Here is a 19,815-nt window from a genome sequence, read left to right on the forward strand (position 1 = left end):
GGCAATACTCTACCCTCATTCAGGGTGGTTGCGGTTGGTGGGTGCCCCTTTGGTTGATGCTTGGCAATGTGGATGGATTGATTTCCTGCCTGTTGGGCCTCCCCCGGGTAGGGCCACAGTGTCGCCAGACCCCCCGTCTCAGTCCCAAGGTCTTACGCTGCTATATTATTGTGCTGGGGGAGTAGGGTCAGTTCTCCTTCTCCACTATAAATCCCTGTAGATCTAAGGAATGCATTTTCAAAATGTTCACAGTCTCCTCCCATTTTGAACTTAGGAGGACATGAGGTCCAGGCCCACACCTGCGGAGTACCTGGCTTGAAAGCACCGTTGCTGTTCCTGTCCAAAGTCCTACTGGTTGTGTTGCAGATCAAGACGATACCTGACGATTTCAGCTGCCACAGTGCTGACCCCTCTCGCTCCTGTGTGTTGTCCCTATCCCCGTCCATCTGGTCATGCTTCCGACCTGGACCAAGTTTAAATAGACTCTGGACTCAGCCCACATGCATTTATTAATTATTACAATTGTAATCTTAATATGTTCACCCACCACAGCCAGAAGAAGACTGGTCACCCCTCTGAGCCTGGGTCCTCTCTAGGTTTCTTCCTAAATTCTGGCATTCTAAGGGAGTTTTTTATAGCCACTGAAATTCAACACTACAGTTGTTACTCCTTGGGATTTAAGGCCAGGTGTTTTGTAAAAGCACTTTGTGACAACTGCTGATGTTAAAAGGGGCTTTATAAATACATTTAATTGATTGATTGATAAAGACACAAGTTGAATCACATGCACAGCCAGTATAAATACTGAGTTTAAAAAGGGACACACCGGTCACATGATCAGCCCATGGAAAAGTCTGAGCTCATCCCACTTGTCTTATTGACCTCAACTTGTTTCAGACATCTTCCCACCAATCAATCAAATCAATCAATCAAATGTATTTATAAAGCCCTTTTTACAACAGCAGTTGTCACAAAGTGCCTTACAGAGACAATCCCAATTCAAAAGAGGTTGGGGTTTATAGAAGGCTGTTTGTGGAGGGGGATGCGCTGTCTGTTAGCCGGACCAGTTCTCACTCTTACTTTTTATTCTGAAGCAAATATTGGTTTGAAAGTTCATCGTTGCATCTATTCATCTGTTTCATTGTCTTAATTAGAATGGCATCATCGAACTCCTCCACTTCAGATGCTTCTTCCTCTAGTCCCTATCCTCATTCTTGGTTCCCAAATGATGTTCGCTGCCATGCTGGTTTAGCACCAATCCGAAAGGAAGGAAAGGAAGAGCTAATTACAAAAACATTTTCTTAAAACAGGTCAATTTTTAAAACAGGTCAATCATGATAACCCTAAAACTAACCAGTTCAATTTCTCACTGCAAGGCTTTGGGCTTGAGGGAAAACTGTCTAGTGTCGTTTGGCTTAAATTGTCACAGCTGGAGTGGCTTTCATGTAGACCTCTATTAGAATCTCTGCTAGGCCCCCTGTAGTCTTCATCTGGGACTGAAATTAAACTTAAAAGAGTATTAAGTGATATAGCTACAACATATGCTTAAAGCAATTTTAATAATACAGTATTCAGAAAGATCTACTAAAGATTCTGGAAAAACCTCATGTAGATGTGATCGAAGTGTGAAATTAGATTAAAAAAAGAAACATAATCAAATTAGACATCACAAATGTTTATATTAAAGAATATTAATAATTTTGGTTTACCATGACTGTAAAGGGCATGTTGCTATATAATTGTTGGAGTGGGAAACTTTTCTATGCAATTGAAATGTTTTTTTGGACCTTAGAATGGACTTGGTGCTGGACATAGATAATCTAGTAAAATATATGAGTGGTGACAAACATGTTGTACTCGTAACAGGTAAATCTAAGTCAAATTGAAATCCTGGCCATGTAAAGCAAAGCAAGAACTCTTCAAACCCTGGAGGTTTAAATCTTCCGGTCACCTATAAGCACTTTGTATGGAAGATTTGGATGGTGGATAGAATAGTGGAGGTGTGTCAGCATGTTTGTGTTTTTTTTTAACACATTGAAAGTATATATTATAAATAAAGAATAATACACATCTTGATGGTGATGAGTTGTTTGAGCCGATCAGTGCTTCATTTTCAGTATGTCGTTTCTTATCACAGTTATCTATAATTACATGTTATTTTCTTGTTAGTCAAATCTATTTGTGGTAATCCTTGTTTGGAGGATGGGGAACCTATTTAAAAAAGAATCCCTGTTTTTATTAATGTTTACATTACATTACAATACGCAGTACACAATAATATAATACATAATGTATAAAGATAATACATTAAATAAATTACCTGAGAAATGTATGGTCTTTGCCCAAATCATTGCAGGATACACACAGAATCCTCTTTTCAATTGTGTTTGGCAAATTATCAATTTAAATGTTATGTCATAAGGCCAGCAGAGTTTATCAAAGACCAGTTAGGTTACTGTGATTTTCATCCATGTGAGGAAACAGTTAAATACGATATATTACACATTAGATGTGTCTGATATTAGTTTAAAATGTTTATCATCGGATGTGTATATATATATATATATATATATATATATATATACAGTATCTCACAAAAGTGAGTACATCCCTCACCCCTGTGTCGATTGCGGCCGTTATTACAATGTTGGTATTACCAACTATAAAGCACACAGGTGCACGGCTAACATGTGTCCCAATTGTAACATGGATCTGACGGTTGAAATGAATCATCAGTTTTTTATAAAACCCTCCAAGCCCGAGGACCCCAGTGCATAGGCGCCGATACCGTGGGTGCTCCGGGGCTCGAGCACCCACGGAAAATAGCGAGCACCCACGAAAATACCTAGCACAAGCACCCACGTGTGCCAGACCGCCAGTCCGCCAGTAGGCTACATTCATTTAAAATTAAACTTGCCGTTGGTGATATGTAAAGCGTCTGTCACACTGTGATTGGTTATGTCGATGTTAGTGACAGCGACATAACCAGTCGCCTGCTCCGGGTGCTCCCTATCCACCAATCACAGCGTTTCTCAGATGAAAAAATGCCACTATCAAAAACTCCTAGCAGAAATTAGGGAGAAACTCCCAGAAACTATATGTGTCGTTTTTTTTTATCGATATTTAGATAATTGCGCAAAACATTAATTTCCCACGAACTGATCGCGGTTAGGCCTACGTGTCAGTTAAACTTTTCATATATATATATGGCGTGCGCCTATAAGCACCCACGGAGGAAAACATAAATCGGCGCCCATGCCCCAGTGAGCGCTACATATTATATGATTTCGAGACAATTGCCAATCCGGTGAATGATGTACACACTGCAAATTTGGTGTGCGCAATAAGCTTTGATAATAAGACATGGTGTTCAGCCGGAGAAATATAATGACTACACATTTATAGCACACAACTCTAAAGGTTTCGATGGTTACATCTTGATGCAGTACCTTGCTAACAATGGTATTGGCACCACACTTATTGCTAATGGTAGCAAGCTCATGATTTTTACGGACAGCAGATGTCAAAGCTTTCTTGAAGACCTTTGATGCTCCAGAGCGCCTTGACACTCGGCATGCTCTCTTAGGCGGTCGTACTAATGCCATTCATCTGAAGTTTACGGCTCGAGAAATGTACCACTTTTGAAGATGATATTTAAGGCACTGGCAAGTCAACGATCGGCAAGTCATGAAATAGCGCTTAATCTAAGGTGCGGAAATATACCCTTAACAGAATCTCAACTCCGAAAAGTAAAGAGACAAAAAGCCAACATTATATACATGTCTAGAAAGAACACTTCAGTTGCAAAGAAAAGAAAAACCATCAACCAGAAAAATGTTTATTCTACCGTTACAAAGCGTTGCCGTTCCATTCCTAACCAGTTTAATTGCATTTAGACACGGTTAAACAACAGGTTAAATGAAAATGTTTCTGGTGCCACAACATCAGTTAGAAAAACTGTGAGAATCCAAAAGGACTAGCACCGATGTAAGACAATCTGTTGAAAATGATTTGGACTAAAAAATATTCTCAATATAATGTTGAAGCCTGATATTAATTTACATGAGAGAGCTTATTTTTGACTGTTTTGAGACAGGGGGGGCTTGACACAAACACACTGTCTTTAAGTCTACCCGGGTCTGAGACTGGGGCTGGGAATAAATCCCACTCTGTTTTCATACATTCACCAGACATATGTAGGAGTGCCATCTTTCTAAAAAATATTGTTAAAACCCACTGAGGTCAAGGGTTTTAAAACCCCTTTGTCACTATCCTGACATTTTGGCTTCTAAAACGGTCCTCCTTTATTGTAGAAGGAAGTGCTTTATATCCTGGGATTCTGCAGACCCTCAGATACATGAAGGATGTATAGAAAACACATTTTATTAGACACTTACATGAGAAATAATGTGAAATAGTCAGAACAATTTAAAAATGCAAGGGCACATATTTTGGTTTTATAAAGAAATAAAATAGTAAAATATAATAGGTAGCCTGTTTTACATTACATTTGGATACCCCCAGGGGTTCAGAATAACTACAAGTTGAATGGTTTTGAATGTATAAAATATTAAAATGAACATGGCCTTCTTTTTTTTTTACTCTCATCCACATACATTTTTTCTCACAAATTATGATAATCATTGAAAATGCCCATACTGAACTTATTCTGTCATATTGTACTTACAAAAGTCCCTTCTTTTTTTAACTCAGGATTTTTAAACTTAAAAAAAAAGATGTATGGGGTGTCTTGAATAGGGAGTGCCTTTATTTCCTTTGTAATTCCCTACATATGTCATATCTGGAAGTAGTGGAGATTAGAACAGGGATGTGTCCAGTCTTCTTCTGGATGGTTATATCCACAGGTGACCCTCTACACAACACAGGCGCACATTTGACCATTGGCTACCTTACCGTTATCATATAGGCCTAGTAATTCCACTAAAACAATGCAGAATAATTATGAACATTACCACAGAATAGCATTTAGGCTACACTTACCCTATTTTACAAATAGGTCGATTCCGTCCTGATACTTTTCATCGTCTGAATGTTCAGACCCATTTTCACTATCCTCGACTCGCCATAAACATTTATTACACTGTTTGGACATTTCTATTTTCTCAAAACAATTGCAGGTAGCAACTGAATGCGTCTTCAATGCAATCCAAGTGCATAATGACTTTATTGGGAGCATGATAAGTGCGACACGTGCCTCTCCCCCTGGCGCGCTCGCTCGCTCTTTCTCTCTATTTGGGGAGGGGGCTGAGATGGATAGACTTCGCATTGGATTGGTTTATGTATTGTAGACTTCTAAACAACAGTAAAAGATCAAGTATAATTAATTAGGGATGCTGCTGAAATCCTGAAAGACTATAGGTGATAAATATTTGTGATCGTGATTGTGGGGCTTCTGGTAGATGAAAGTACCCAAACGAGACGTTTTTATTTGCAGCAGAATATCCATAACAACATGGAAGAAGAATCAAGCATCTAACTTCTACGGTTACGGAGCAGTGAATACAAATGTTTTAGAGGGTTTTAACCTTGCAGTGTTCCCTTTGAGTGTCCTCTGCACTGTATAGCTTCTTTTAACCGTGGCACTTGTTTTTGTCTCATTCTTGCGTTTTCTACTCTTTGGTAGGCTCGTTTCCAACACCTCGAAGTCATAACCGTCAATCCAGATTCGTCCTGGAGTTTTCTGGGTCTAGGACTTGTTCCGATGGTATCCCGCTACAAAGGTATAGCCATCCAGAAAAGCCCTCGGAAAACGTCCCCCAGAATGGCCCCATAAATTGCAGTGCTACCATGATATCCCAGTAAACCGTTACCGGCCTGTGTTGTGTAGTATTCCCCATACCTTTGAGGATCATCTTATAGTCTAAAAGATTGTTTGACGAGTGTGGAGTGTAATTTTGCAATCACCTTGCCCACTATGAATGAAACCAGCTGATTCTGATCAGATTTTCAATACAGATCCAGATCTCTTTTTCCCTGCAATATGTACAGTTCTCAACAGCGGGACATGACTGTCACCAACTCGTTGATAATCAATTATATTTGTGTAGATGTATAGGGTGTTAAACCCAGCCAGAATACCTGTGGGGAATATTCCGTACCATGGGGTGTACCACCGATCGCCTGGTTTAAGCCTAATATCTGATCCGGTTTAGCACTACATTTCAAACTAAAATGGGGCTCGCCTTTTAGAAACTTTGTATACCTTTGGCAAATTTTGTGGTATAGCACAAACTCGTATTGCTTGGATAGACTCGATGAGTCTCGAGTAGTTACTGGGCAGCGCTATGTAGAAACCACCGTCACCCATTGTTACCTCCCCAGTGCTGTTTTTTGCTCTGTGTTCGTATGTGTTTTTGTCCCTTTGTGTTCTATGTGGTGGTTGCAGGCTAATTGGCTTCCTGATCGCCGGTTGCAGCTGATTGGTCGATTTTGGGCTGATTGGAGAGCCCCTATGCCAGCTCGTCAGTGGTTACAGCTGGTTTAGCCTGCATATAAGCCACAGTTCTAGTATCTCACAGGGGAGTCACACCTGCTGTTGCAATCTGTCTGTGGTGCTGTCTAGAGGTAGAAAGAACATTTGTGATTAAGTGTATTGTGGCAATTGTTTGTGTAAAAACCTTTTTCATTTGTTTCCAGGGGGAAGGGGAAAGCCATTGTGCTTTAGGCAAGAGGCCCTGGGGCATACACCTCCCATAGCTTTACTCTGTCTAAAACCACTAGGTCAGACCTGGGCGGACCACCCCCTGTAGTTTGGTAAGATCTCGGTTTGTCAGGTAAGGTAGGTTTAGAGGGTTTGGGTTTACCTTTACGTTCTTTGCTTTGGTTCCGTCCAGCCCCTTTCCCCTGAATTACCGTCACGTTAATTAAATAGTCCTGTGAACGGTAGCCCTGTCTCTGTCGTCCATACTCGCATCCACGACCCCATACCCATTCTGTCAAGTCCTAGGGTGCTTTACGTGTAGCAGGGTGTTGCGCTCTCTCCTCCGGGAGGCGTGCGTAACACCCATGCTGATCACAGTCAATGTAAATGTTGTGATCCTGAAAATCCTGGAGTTTTATCCAGTTTCTAGGTCAACCACTTGTTCCGATGGTATCCAGCTGTTCTCAGGCCAACCAAGCCATTTCACAAGACACATTTTCTTCCCTTTCTGTACTTTCTCATCCTGAACTGCTTCCACTTTAAAAGTTTTATCCTTAGCCATGTTTATTTTCAGTAATTCCTGTTCATAAAATGTCCTATCACATCGCCATCGTAATCTTTTATTCTATATACAGGAGGTACCCGATGAATGCATTCTGTTATTGAAAAATATTCACCTGTGTACCCCTTTTTCATAGTCTTTTGTAAACGCACCTAATAATAATAAAGATAATAATAATAATAATAAAGATAATAATAATAAAGATAAAGATAATAATAATAAAGATAATAATAATAAAGATAATAATAATAAAGATGATGATAATAATAAAGATGATGATAATATTTTATGATGCGCCAACTGTTTCCTATGGGTGAAAGATCTGGACTGCAGGCTGGCCATTTCAGTACCCGGATCCTTCCTCTATGCAGCCATGACATTGTAATTGATGCAGTATGTGGTCTGGCATTGTCATGTTGGAAAATGCAAGGTCTTCCCTGAAAGAGTCGACGTCTGGATGGGAGCATATGTTGTTCTAGAACTTGGATATAACTCAGCATTGATGGTGCCTTTCCAGATGTGTAGGCTGCCCATGCCACACGCACTCATGCAACCCCATACCATCAGAGATGCAGGCTTCTGAACTGAACGCTGATAACAATTTGGGTTGTCCTTGTCCTCTTGAGTCCGGATGACATGGCGTTCCAGTTTTCCAAAATGAACTTCAAATTTTGATTTGTCTGACCACAGAACACTTTTCCACTTTGCCACAGTCCATTTTAAATGATCCTTGGCGCTTCTGGATCCTGTTTAGATACGGCTTCTTTTTTGACCTATAGAGTTTTAGCCGGCAACGGCGAATGGCACAGTGGATTGTGTTCACCGACAATGTTTTCTGGAAGTATTCCTGAGCCCGTGTTGTGATTTCCATGACAGTATCATTCCTGTATGTGATGCAGTGCCGTCTGAGGGCCCGACAATCACAGGCATCCAGTATGGTTTTCCGACCTTGACCCTTACGCACAGAGATTGTTCCAGATTCTCTGAATCTTTGGATGATATCATGCACTGTAGATGATGAGAACTTGAAACTCTTTGCAATTTTTCTCTGAGAAACTCCTTTCTGATATTGCTCCACTATTTTTCATCGCAGCATTGGGGGAATTGGTGATCCTCTGCCCATCTTGACTTCTGAGAGACACTTGCCACTCTGAGAGGCTCTTTTTATACCCAATCATGTTGCCAATTGACATAATAAGTTGCAAATTGGTCCTCCAGCTGTTCCTTACCTGTACATTTAACTTTTCTGGCCTCTTATTGCTACCTTTCCCAACTCCGTCCCAATATATGGTTTGGAGTTGATAGATGAATACTGAACCAGATTACAGCGCCTCACCAAAAGTGTGACAAATACGTCCCCATAAATAGAATGTGAAATTCATGTGTAACATTTTACCAACTGTGAATATAAAACCATTAGCCACACATTCTTCACAAATTCAAACTACTTAAAAGATGTAGATATAACGTGGTGGAGGGGTTTGAGTACCCGAGTGACCCTAGGAGCTATGTTGTCTGGGGCTATATGCCCCTGGTAGGGTCTCCCAAGGCAAACAGGTCCTAGGCGACGGGTCAGACTAAGAGCGGTTCAAAAACCCCTTAATGATGAAAACAATCTTGTATTCTGTGACGTCGCCCGGCATGGCGCAGCCGGGGCCCCACCCTGGAGCCAGGCCCGGGGTTGGGGCTCGTTCGCCATGGGGCCGGGCCCAGCCCGAACGAGCGACATGGGGCCGCCCTCCCGTGGTCTCACCACCCACAGGAGGGACCATAAGGGGCCTGTGCAGAAAGGATCGAGCGGCAGTCGAAGGCGGGGGCCTAGACAACCCGATCCCTGGACACGGAAGCTAGCTCAAGGGACGTGGAACGTCACCTTGCTGGCGGGGAAGGAGCCTGAGATCGTGCGTGAGGTTGAGAGGTTCCGACTAGAGGTAGTCGGGATCACCTCTACGCACGGCTTGGGCTCCGGAACCACACTCCTTGAGAGAGGATGGACTCTTCACCACTCTGGAGTTGCCCATGGTGAGAGGCGGCGGGCTGGTGTTGGTTTGCTTATAGCTCCCCAGCTCTGCCGACATGTGTTGGAGTTTACCCCGGTGAACGAGAGGGTCGTTTCCCTGCGCCTACGGGTCGGGGATAGGTCTCTCACAGTGCAGAGTACCCGACCTTCTTGGAGTCTCTGGGAGGGGTGCTGGAAAGTGCTCCGACTGGGGACTCTATCGTTCTACTGGGGTACTTCAACGCCCACGTGGGCAAAGACAGTGACACCTGGAGGGGCGTGATTGGGAGGAACGGCCCCCCTGATCTGAACCCAAGTGGTGTTCAGTTATTGGACTTCTGTGCTAGTCACAGTTTGTCCATAACGAACACCATGTTCAAGCATAAGGGTGTCCATCAGTGCACGTGGCACCAGGACACCCTACGCCGCAGGTGTTACAGGTCCCAGACTTGGGACCAGGTTGGCAGATTATATCATCTCTAAAACAGATGAATAATACGACAGAACAACTGTGCAGGTTTGTAGGAAAAGCTTCATAAACCTCATATGCTGCTTGATGGTGTTGGCGTTCTCTGAAGAATTGAAAAGCCAGATTACACTTAGCCAAAAAACATCTAAAAAAGCAAGCCCAGTTCTGGAACAGCATTTTTTGGACAGATGAAACTAAGATCAACCTGTACTAGAATGATGTGAAGAAAAAAGTATAGAGAAGGCTTGGAACGGCTCATGATCCCAAGCATACCACATCATCTGTAAAACACGGTGGAGGCAGTGTGATGGCATGGGCATGCATGGTTTCCAATGGCCCTGGGTCACTAGTGTTTATTTATGATGTGACAGAAGCAGCCAGACAAATTCATGCAATATTTTTGTTCAACCCCTTGAATTAAAGCTGAAAGTATGCATTTCAATTGCATCTCAGTTGTTTCATTTCAATTCCATTGTGATAGCGTACAGAGCCAAAATTATGAAAATGTTGTCAGTGTCCAAATATTTCCGGACCTTTCCGACTTGTGTAAAGGTCAAAGGGGTGTGTCAAAAAACAAGGATCCAAAAACTGTTTCAATATCTAACCAAAACAAAAAGGGTTCAGTCAAATACACTGTTGGGCAACGTAAAGTATGGTGGAAAAGCTGTCTCGCTGTCTTTCCAGGACCCACCTCTGGCTTAAACCAGAACCATTTTCCTCAGGTGTGTTGGAGACGGGTATGATGAGTCTAGACAGGGAGCCGCCCTGTCGTTGGAGACAGTGGAACCTCTGCTGAGGCTATCGATGTGGTTCCTATGATGGCAATTCAAAAGTCCAAACAGTTTACAAAAATGGTAGGTAAGAAAGAAGAAAACTCTATTGCACAATCAACAGCTTTATTTCTTGCAAGGAGAGAGTGAAAAATACATCAGTTCAAGTAATTCCAGAACATTTAACAGTTTATTAATTATTTGCAAATAAGTGAGACATGTCAAACGCTTACAAACATAATCATCCGAGGAGTCTCTAACTTAATTCATGAACAGTTCGTATTTATGGAGGAAAAAGGGGTGTGGTAAGTTGCTAGCCGTCTGTCTTGTCAATAAAACACATTCCTTTTGTTCTATTTCTACCTAGTCTTCACACAAAGGGCAAGCTGTCCTCCCTCACATGGGTAACCTATTGAACTCTAAAGAGCTCTTACAGCATCTGGACAGACAATAGATGCCCTGATGAGTTATACAGATGCGGAGATAAAGAGTAACCATTTCATCTGCTGATACCAGTCAATGATGCCCCCTAGGCAAATGCCAGATCCTTCCACATTCCTTTTCTAATTTGAACAAGGGTACTCAGTCCTTTAATTAGTGAGAATACATTGGTTAGAGAAATTTCCACATCAATTTCCCTGGAAATACATGGGAAAATCCATGAGAAAGACACAACAATATGATAATGAATAAAACAAAATATTGTAGCGCTCTTTCCCTCTCTCCAGATATACGCTCGGTCTGATGTTGGCCGCTCACGCTGTGGTTCCGTTAGAGCTACTACAAATGCATGCCCTAAAACCTTGTCTTGCCAACGTCTGAGTGGACCCGGTGGTTCACCGGCCTGGCCGTTTGGTCATTCCGGTATTTTTGGCAGCCAATCTGGCCCACCGGCAGGACACAGCCCTGACATGATTTGGCCCATCGGAATACCCTCCAAGATTTCAGTTAGTTTTTCAATTACATTTTTCAAATTATAGGTCACATTAAAAGTGGAAAAAGTTCTGACAGGATTTATCTTTGTCTCATTCTTTTACATCACAAAAACCTGGCATTTTAACAGGGGTGTGTAGACTTTTTATATCCACTTTATATAGCACACTGGTGATACACAGGAATGGATAAAATAAATAACAACCGGGACCCAAACTTTAAAAAACGTGTTTAATTTAATTGCATATTGTGCTTTGTTACCCATGGACACTAACAAACTCAGGGACTTTTATTGGCCATTATAATTTGTGCTCATTGCGCTATAAGTCCCAACTGTACTGTGCATTATTCAGCATTGTGGACTACAGCAAGAAGACCCATTAGCCCCAAAACCATGTATTAAGATTCTGAACAATTCTGTATCCTTTATTCTGATGAAGATAGCCACACGCTCGACAAGCATGTTCTTTTCCAAAGTCCATTAAATGTACTTTATAATTTTTTCGCCAGCTAAAGTACTTTAAGTATTGGGTTTCATTCTTGTCAAGCAAAATAAGCCAATCTGCCAGTTCCTTCAGTGAAGGAAAGTCATCCACATGAATGAAAGAGTCCTTTGGGACAACAGCTTCATAGTTTTGCCTGGGTGGACCGAGAACAACCGGCACAGATCCTGATCGCAAGGTTTCATACAGCTTCTCAGTAATGTAGTCTTGGTGGATAGAGTTTTCAAATGCCAGGTAGAATTTACAGCTGGACACAATCTGTGCCTTGTCCTCTATGTATTTTCCAAAGTGTCGCCCAAATGCATCTATCTTGACATGTTTATTTAGCTCGTTGAAGATCGGGACTCTCTTGTGGTTTGGATTCCAGTGGCTTACAACCCAACAGACCAATTTGTCTTTCTTTGGCAGTTCAAAGCTTTTATCATCACTGCTCACTTCAACAAGTGACCCATAAGGCACATAAACATCAGAACTCAGTCGATAACTTGCAGTTACATTGAACAAGTGGTCAAGACCTGGGATCCTTTGTGTGTATGTTGGTGACTCCATATTGTACCAAACCCATTTTTGGAACCATGGTCGTGGCTCTTTTGGCATATCACTCAGGTCACTGGCGATGTCCCTGTGATGGAACATCACAACATTCGCCTTGTTGTAAAGACTTCTGTTTGCTGTTAGTAGACAACCTTTGATGTTGAAGGAAGCACAAGAGTTCAGATCAAATGTAAAACCAAACGGCCACATCCAGATCAAGACAATAATATCTGATTCTTTGACTCCATCCTCCGTCTGAAATCTGTCATGCTGGTCATGTATCTTGGGTGTTTGGTTGGGAGCTGGCTGTGTCTGGTTCCCTTCCCTTAGTACACCAGGGCATGGGTAGGATCTGTTGGCTGTCGGTGTGTAGTACATCCAAAATGTGCCTAGGACACACATTACTATGAAGCTGCCAAGAACTAAAGGTCGTAGAAGGTCATGTGAAGATGCAGAGGCCATATCCTTAAAAAGAGAGAACAAAAATGGGAATGTTGCAGCATAAGCTCTGCCTTCTCCGCTGAGTCCTTCAATCACATTACTTTCTGCCTTCAGGGCAGACCAGCTGACCAGACATGCAGAACGCATTGGAAAAGACAATGTTAATGATTGAGCTAATATAAAATAGTAAGTTATGTATACTGAAAGACCGGAGTGTATTTTTGAGTGTGACTTTTGAGAAAGAGAGGGCAAAGCTTTCATCAAAGCAAAGGTGGTGGTTACTTAGAAAAATCAAACTGATTATTGTATTTAGATCTCTTAACATCTTTTTTGGTTATCACCTTATTTCCTATGTACCATGTCATAGTTTTGATTTCTTAACTATTAATTAAGAAATCAAAAGTAAAAAAAAGTAAAATAGTAAAAATGAAGAAATACCTTACAGTTGGTGTCCATGTTGGGCATGCATTCAAGGGTGAATTGATCTAATGTGATTGGTAGCGGATCATGTGGTGTACGCAGAAGTTTGTTTGTGGTAATTGTGGTTCAGGAATGTTAGCTTCAACTTTACATTGTATAGCACATAGCCTACCTGCTACTGTAGCAGTGTGTTTAGTGTAAGTAGAACATGCATGCACAACCTTTGCAGGTGACTGTGGTGTTACACATACATGTATTGCATCACGCGCTAGGGGGATATCTGGCTCAGTGGCGCCACGGTTCTGTAGGTTTAGCTTTTGTTGCACTATTGAGTGTTGAATTTGATTATACTGGCTGCATAATTAATGTGTGACATAGTAGTGCTTAATCTAGTTATGTGTAAATGCATGTGTCAGTTCTATATTGCATTTGAGATGTTTATATGCAGTGAGCCTTTTTGCATTCTATATGTATAAATGGGTAGCCTCTTGCATGTCTACACAATGTATAGCATTTCAAATTGTACTTTGGTTTAGAACCACAAGTAATCCAACCTAACCAAGTCCACGACCATTTGACGGTGAAGTAAGACAGAGTGTGACTGTGTTTAATGTGTGGTGGTCAAGAAAAGGAGGAATGAAATCCTTAAACCGTGAACCAGCCAACTTGTTCTTGCTAGAAACCCTTTAGGGGATCAGAAAACCTTCTGAAACTGCTTCAGTGAATAGCAGGTGAGGGCATTCTCAGCCAACCGCTCAGACGGGTGAGGGCATTCTCAGCCAACCGCTCAGACGGGTGAGGGCATTCTCAGCCAACCGCTCAGACAGGTGAGGGCATTCTCAGCCAACCGCTCAGACGGGTGAGGGCTTACTAGCCAGCCATTTTTACAAAATGTTGAAACAAAATATTTTATGTCTTAAAAACTAATTGCTATTTCAGGGGGCAGTCCTGCAAAAGTGGTAATGTTTCAATTCAAACAGAACTTCAACCTGAGCAACATTAACCAGAAATACAACATGTTTTTCTTTCACCACAGCTGTAACATTAGCATTGTCAGTGAAACAATTGAAAATAGTTGTTGCAACAAGCCTAAACAGACATTAAAACATTCTTACCGTTCCAAAAACATTTATACAGCCCACATACTTCATCAAGTTGCATATGAATAATATTTTAGGAATCATGGTGTTTAGTAATAAAACATTTTAATTTAGTAGATTCATGTTTTTCTAAACAGAATGCACTCTAATAGGCTACAGCTCTGTGGGTAGGGACTGCATTAAAGTGGTTTTCATATTGCCAAACCGAACGATACCTCTCAGGAATTACGTTATACAACAAACTAGCAAAGTGGGAATACGTTCAGAATGAACTCGGTGCAATTACGGTCGCTAGGTGCCATCCGTATTATTTGACTCGCTATTACGTAGAAAAACAATGCTATGTTCAAGCTACACTTAATCGCCATTACTTTCAGGTAAGTGGTTTAAAAATAACCATAATCATAATGTTTTAGAATGGTTGGTCGATTTTGTCATTTCCTTAATCACAGCATAATTTTATTTTCATCACAGCATACATATTTAAACCATTTCCCTCCTCAAAAATGCCGTTGAGCCACAGTGCTCCGGTCTGCTCGGTTTCACTTCGTGCTCCAGTCATTGGACCTTTTTTTCGTACCACTCTGGTGCACTGGCACCAAACCTGTCAGAACTTGTAGGAGGCGCGTTGCTGTGATCTACTTCAGAGGATTCAATTGTTAGTAAAACAACAAGAGACGGACTTTTCTTTCAACCATATATAAAGCGTCTTAACCAAAAAAACGTTTAAAGACATTCGCCAAAAATAATTTTTTGTATCATTTAACATTTTCATTAGAATAACATGTTATGAGTGCAACTTAGTAAATACAAAATCGGTGGTGATGATTTTGTACAACCCCATACGGAAAATAAATATATTTTCGCAATGCAAAATGTATGTAGAATGTATGGTGAATATATTTCGAATACATTTAACTTAATTCTAAATACATTTCAGGTATCAAAATGTATTTCACATTTTATTCCTGAAATGTATTTAAAAATGTATACATACATTTATCTTTATTCAAAATACATTTCAGGTATAAAAATGTATTTCACCTTTTATTCCGAAATGTGTTTGAAAAAGTATAAATACATTTCAGTTTTGTCCAAATGTATTTCACTGTCAACAATGCTGTCATTACAATTTTACCTTCCATATAAAATCCATATAAATCCATATGAAATCCAAATAAAATGCATTTTAATATGGGCTTTAAAATACATTTCGTAATGTATTATACATTGCAATACTTTAATGTATTTTAAAGCCCATATTAAAATGCATTTTTCAGGTCCTGTGAAAGTAAAAAGATGAAATGTAATATCACATTTAGGTGTTGAAACTCATTTTATAGATGGGTACATTACCAAAATACATTTAATCTTAGTCACAAATATAGTTTAATGTACTAAGGTAAATTTGGTAATACCACTACTTGCCTTTCTTGCCAACCTTATCCTGTTTGGTGTAGGGGTCAGCGCACCTGACTGCGAAACTTAAGATTACATGTTTGAAACACTACCTTGCCAATTATCTGACTACATTTTTTACAAATATGTTTAAGCAGCCAATTTCAAACATTTTGACATATATTTACCAAATGTATTCAGGAATATATTTTCCAAATGTATTCAAAAATATATTTAAAATAAAAAAAAATTCTGTATGGGACGACACTCCTAATTATACGTATTTAGAAACTTAGATGTCTGCATAAAGAACTTCATCATTGCAGGTGTTTATTTGATTTTACAGTTATTAGTATTTTACCAGGGAGGCTGATTAAGAACGACCAGGGGTGAATATTACCAGGGAAGGAGGCGTAATTAGGGTTGACCGTGTTGCTCAGGGAAAATAAATAACACCCCCTGAGGACATCGTTTTTCCAGAGAGGCCTACAGTACTCACAAATGTTTAGAAAGGTGCCTTATGATTACCACTGTTTAAAGTATGTGCATAGCTTTCTTTACATTGATTGTGCTACCTCGATTCTAATAATTCGCTGGATGAAAAGCTGAAGCTGTTTAATGACAACTGGAGTTAGAGAAACCCACCAAACAGGGTTGGGCATCTCTGAGATATGCCACTGGTGTATTTGTATATGTAAAACAATGACGAAATACAGGTTGTACAGTATACACAGCCATATTGTATGGGGTTTAAGTACCAGCAAACTACACATGGAGTTCATGTGCCAAGAATCTTATCTAGTCATGATCTCTGAGACAGGTCCCCTTCAACTGCTGGTGTTATGGATCACCATCATCTAAATGTTTGTCAGTGGTCAACATAATCCCCCAAAAACACTGGAATATTTGAATATTTCAAACAGTTCATATTGATATTGAAATACTAAAACTATGATTTAAATTTAAAAAATGATTTCAAAGTTGAACGAACCAAGTCTTGTTAATGACAATCAGAAACAGGACCTTAGTTTGTAGTTAAGATAAACCCCGCAAATAAAAACATCACAGCTTCCTTCTTACAGTGTTATTCTATTCACTTAGATACACAAAGCAATAATAAAATAATACGTTCCCCCCAGCATATTTATCAAACTTACCTTTAAAAACTGCCTGGACAAGTAGGAGTTACTTCTACTGTCATCAATGTGCAAGGGAATGAGTGAATTAGTTCCTAGCCTTCTCATAAACCAGTCTGGGTTCAGGTGTTCATCTCACTCTACTTCCTTATAAAAATGGGCAGTGTTTCAAACTGTCTCAACAAAGATTTTTAGTATTGATTAAGACCAAACAGGTGTACACTATTCACATGGACTCCATTTCTATGGTTTATTTATACATGTCTCAATGCATTGACAATTTAAAATGTACAATACCATTTTGGTCATTTAGTAGGCAGACTTATTTACAGTAAATTAAATTAACTGGAGTCGATGAACAACCACACCGGTCATAGAAAACTCTTTTATTTGGAAGCCTTGTTTTGAGGGTATTTTTATCGTAATTTGCCATCATAAGATTAGAATTGAATAGGTCACTGCCTCGCAGTACAAATGCATAATTGCAGCCAGAAAGGCTTATTTGTAATGTTTATAGTGCCGTTAAGTAAGCAGGGCCACAGCCATAATCATTAATCATTAATTTGTACTTTTCCACATCATCATGGGTCAACAATCAGCTCAATTTACAGGCAATAGCACCTGGGTTTTTGAGAATTACATGATTATTTTCCATGACAAAATGTCTTAACCATTAACAATGTTGAAATACAATAGCTTTGCTGGTAGCTAGGCAATTTAGTTGAGGCTAATACTTCCAGTACTCAGTTGGTCCTTTGTGCTCACCTTCAAATTTCTTTTTAATTCCATGCTGTCAGTGCGATCATTTCATTCAAGCTTAACGTCTTAAGCTTGTCATCTATCATCTGACCGGTGCGCTATCGTCTTACCGGTGCTCTATCATCTGACCGGTGCTCTATCATCTGACCGGTGCTCTATCGTCTGACCGGTGCTCTATCATCTGACCGGTGCTCTATCATCTGACCGGTGCTCTATCGTCTGACCGGTGCGCTATCGTCTGACCGGTGCGCTATCGTCTTACCGGTGCTCTATCATCTGACCGGTGCGCTATCATCTGACCGGTGCTCTATCGTCTGACCGGTGCTCTATCGTCTGACCGGTGCGCTATCGTCTGACCGGTGCGCTATCGTCTTACCGGTGCTCTATCGTCTTACCGGTGCTCTATCATCTTACCGGTGCTCTATCATCTGACCGGTGCTCTATCATCTTACCGGTGCTCTATCATCTGACCGGTGCTCTATCATCTGACCGGTGCTCTATCGTCTGACCGGTGCTCTATCGTCCGACCGGTGCTCTATCATCTGACCGGTGCTCTTGGTGATTTCCTGTTAGCTTGATATGCTGGTCAAATACACAGTCAAATACTTTTTATTGTTAAATGTACAAAATTACAGTGTCGTTCTGAGCAGTGAAATTATTATGAAATCTACTCAGTTTTAATAAGTAAAATAAAAAGCAAACAATAAATAAAAAAATATACATAACAATGTAATCTAGCAGCAATTCCAAAATAGTGTAGAAAAGGTGTATATGGACAATAGGAAAGAAATATTAAATATTATTAAAAAAATTGAACAGTGCATGTGAATGCTACATTAAAATATGCTAATGTACTGTACATTGAATCTACATAGAAAGTCATCAGAGCATTTGATGTGTCCATGTGATCAATATGATCATACATCAATCTTGGTGGTTGAGGTGCCTTATGGCCTGAGGGGGAAAACCTTTTGTGAGTGTGGAAGTGCATGCCCTGATGCTCCGGTCACGTCTACCAGACAGCAGCAGTGTGAACAGACCATAGCCTGGGTGACTGTAGACCTGTATGATGTTTCGTGCTTTCCTAAGGCATCATGTATGTTAGATGCCTTGCACGGAGGGGAGATGGTAACCAGTGATGCGCTCGGCTGCTGATCGCAAGGCCCTCCAGAGGGTAGTGAAATCAGCTGAGCGCACCATCGGTTGCCATCTCCCCTTTGTACCCATACCAGGCAGTAATGTAGCCTGAGAGGATGCTCTCAATGGTGCACCTTGAAAACTTGGTGAGAGTTTTTGCACACGTGCCAAACCTCTTGAGTCTCATCAGGAAGTATGGGTGTTTTTGGGCCGTTTTTACTGCTGAGTCTACTTGCCTGGTCCAGGTGAGATCATCTTTGATGAACACACCCAGGAACTTGGAAGTCGGAGACTCTCTCTCTCTCCAAAGTTGTTGGAGCACTTCTTTGTCTTTTTTTTCTCTCTCCTCCATCTCTACACTGTCAGCCCCCTTCAATGTCTTACACTGCCACAACACTCGTTCACCCTCCCCAACAGCTCTCTCACATCTCCTTAATCCTTCTGTCTCAAGATTCTAATTCTTTCACACTACTCTCCTCACTTCCCAAGTCCTACAACTGTCCCTGTCCCCATTCCTCCCGGGCTGCATGGCTAACTACTCATGGTCCTTGGCTAAATGAATCATAGAGAGGTCACAGAAGTGGGCTTCAGGCAATTGAGCAAACATTTTGAAAAATAAAACCTCAGAATGACCTAGTATCCTTCCAGTCTCTACTCGCTACCTTCTCCTGGTCCCTATCTGCCACGATAGTTACCTTCCATCACACATTCCAAGCCCAGGAAACTCTTTTCCACCTTCTCTCTTTAACAGGCAACCTAATCTCCCGCTATCTTCTCTCTGCTGATGACTTAGTCATCCATACTTTCAAAAAAGGCTGACGATATTCATACCTAATTCACTCAGACTGGCAAGCCCTGTCTCACACAGATTCTTACTACTGGTGTTCCCCAAGGCCCTGTTCTTGGCCCTCTCCTCTTCCACATACCATATCTCTTGTAATATTCTCACATGATCTTCCCTATCACTGCTATTCTGATGAAATTGCTTTTTTC

At 40.8% G+C, this 19,815-nt stretch overlaps 1 protein-coding gene across 1 annotated transcript; it reads right to left on the reverse strand.

Moving 5' to 3' along the window:
* Nucleotides 1–11,477: 11,477 nt before the first annotated feature.
* LOC114840825 (4-galactosyl-N-acetylglucosaminide 3-alpha-L-fucosyltransferase 9-like) lies at nucleotides 11,478–17,059 on the reverse strand. The gene is made up of 2 exons (XM_029124968.2): nucleotides 16,948–17,059; nucleotides 11,478–12,896 (listed from the first exon to the last, which is right to left on the reverse strand). Exons 1-2 carry the CDS (start codon nucleotides 17,032–17,034, stop codon nucleotides 11,775–11,777), a joined length of 1,209 nt encoding a protein of 402 aa, XP_028980801.2. The 5' UTR covers nucleotides 17,035–17,059; the 3' UTR covers nucleotides 11,478–11,774.
* Nucleotides 17,060–19,815: the final 2,756 nt, after the last annotated feature.

Source organism: Esox lucius, chromosome 14 (genome assembly GCF_011004845.1).
Source record: "Esox lucius isolate fEsoLuc1 chromosome 14, fEsoLuc1.pri, whole genome shotgun sequence".
NCBI lineage: Eukaryota > Metazoa > Chordata > Actinopteri > Esociformes > Esocidae > Esox > Esox lucius.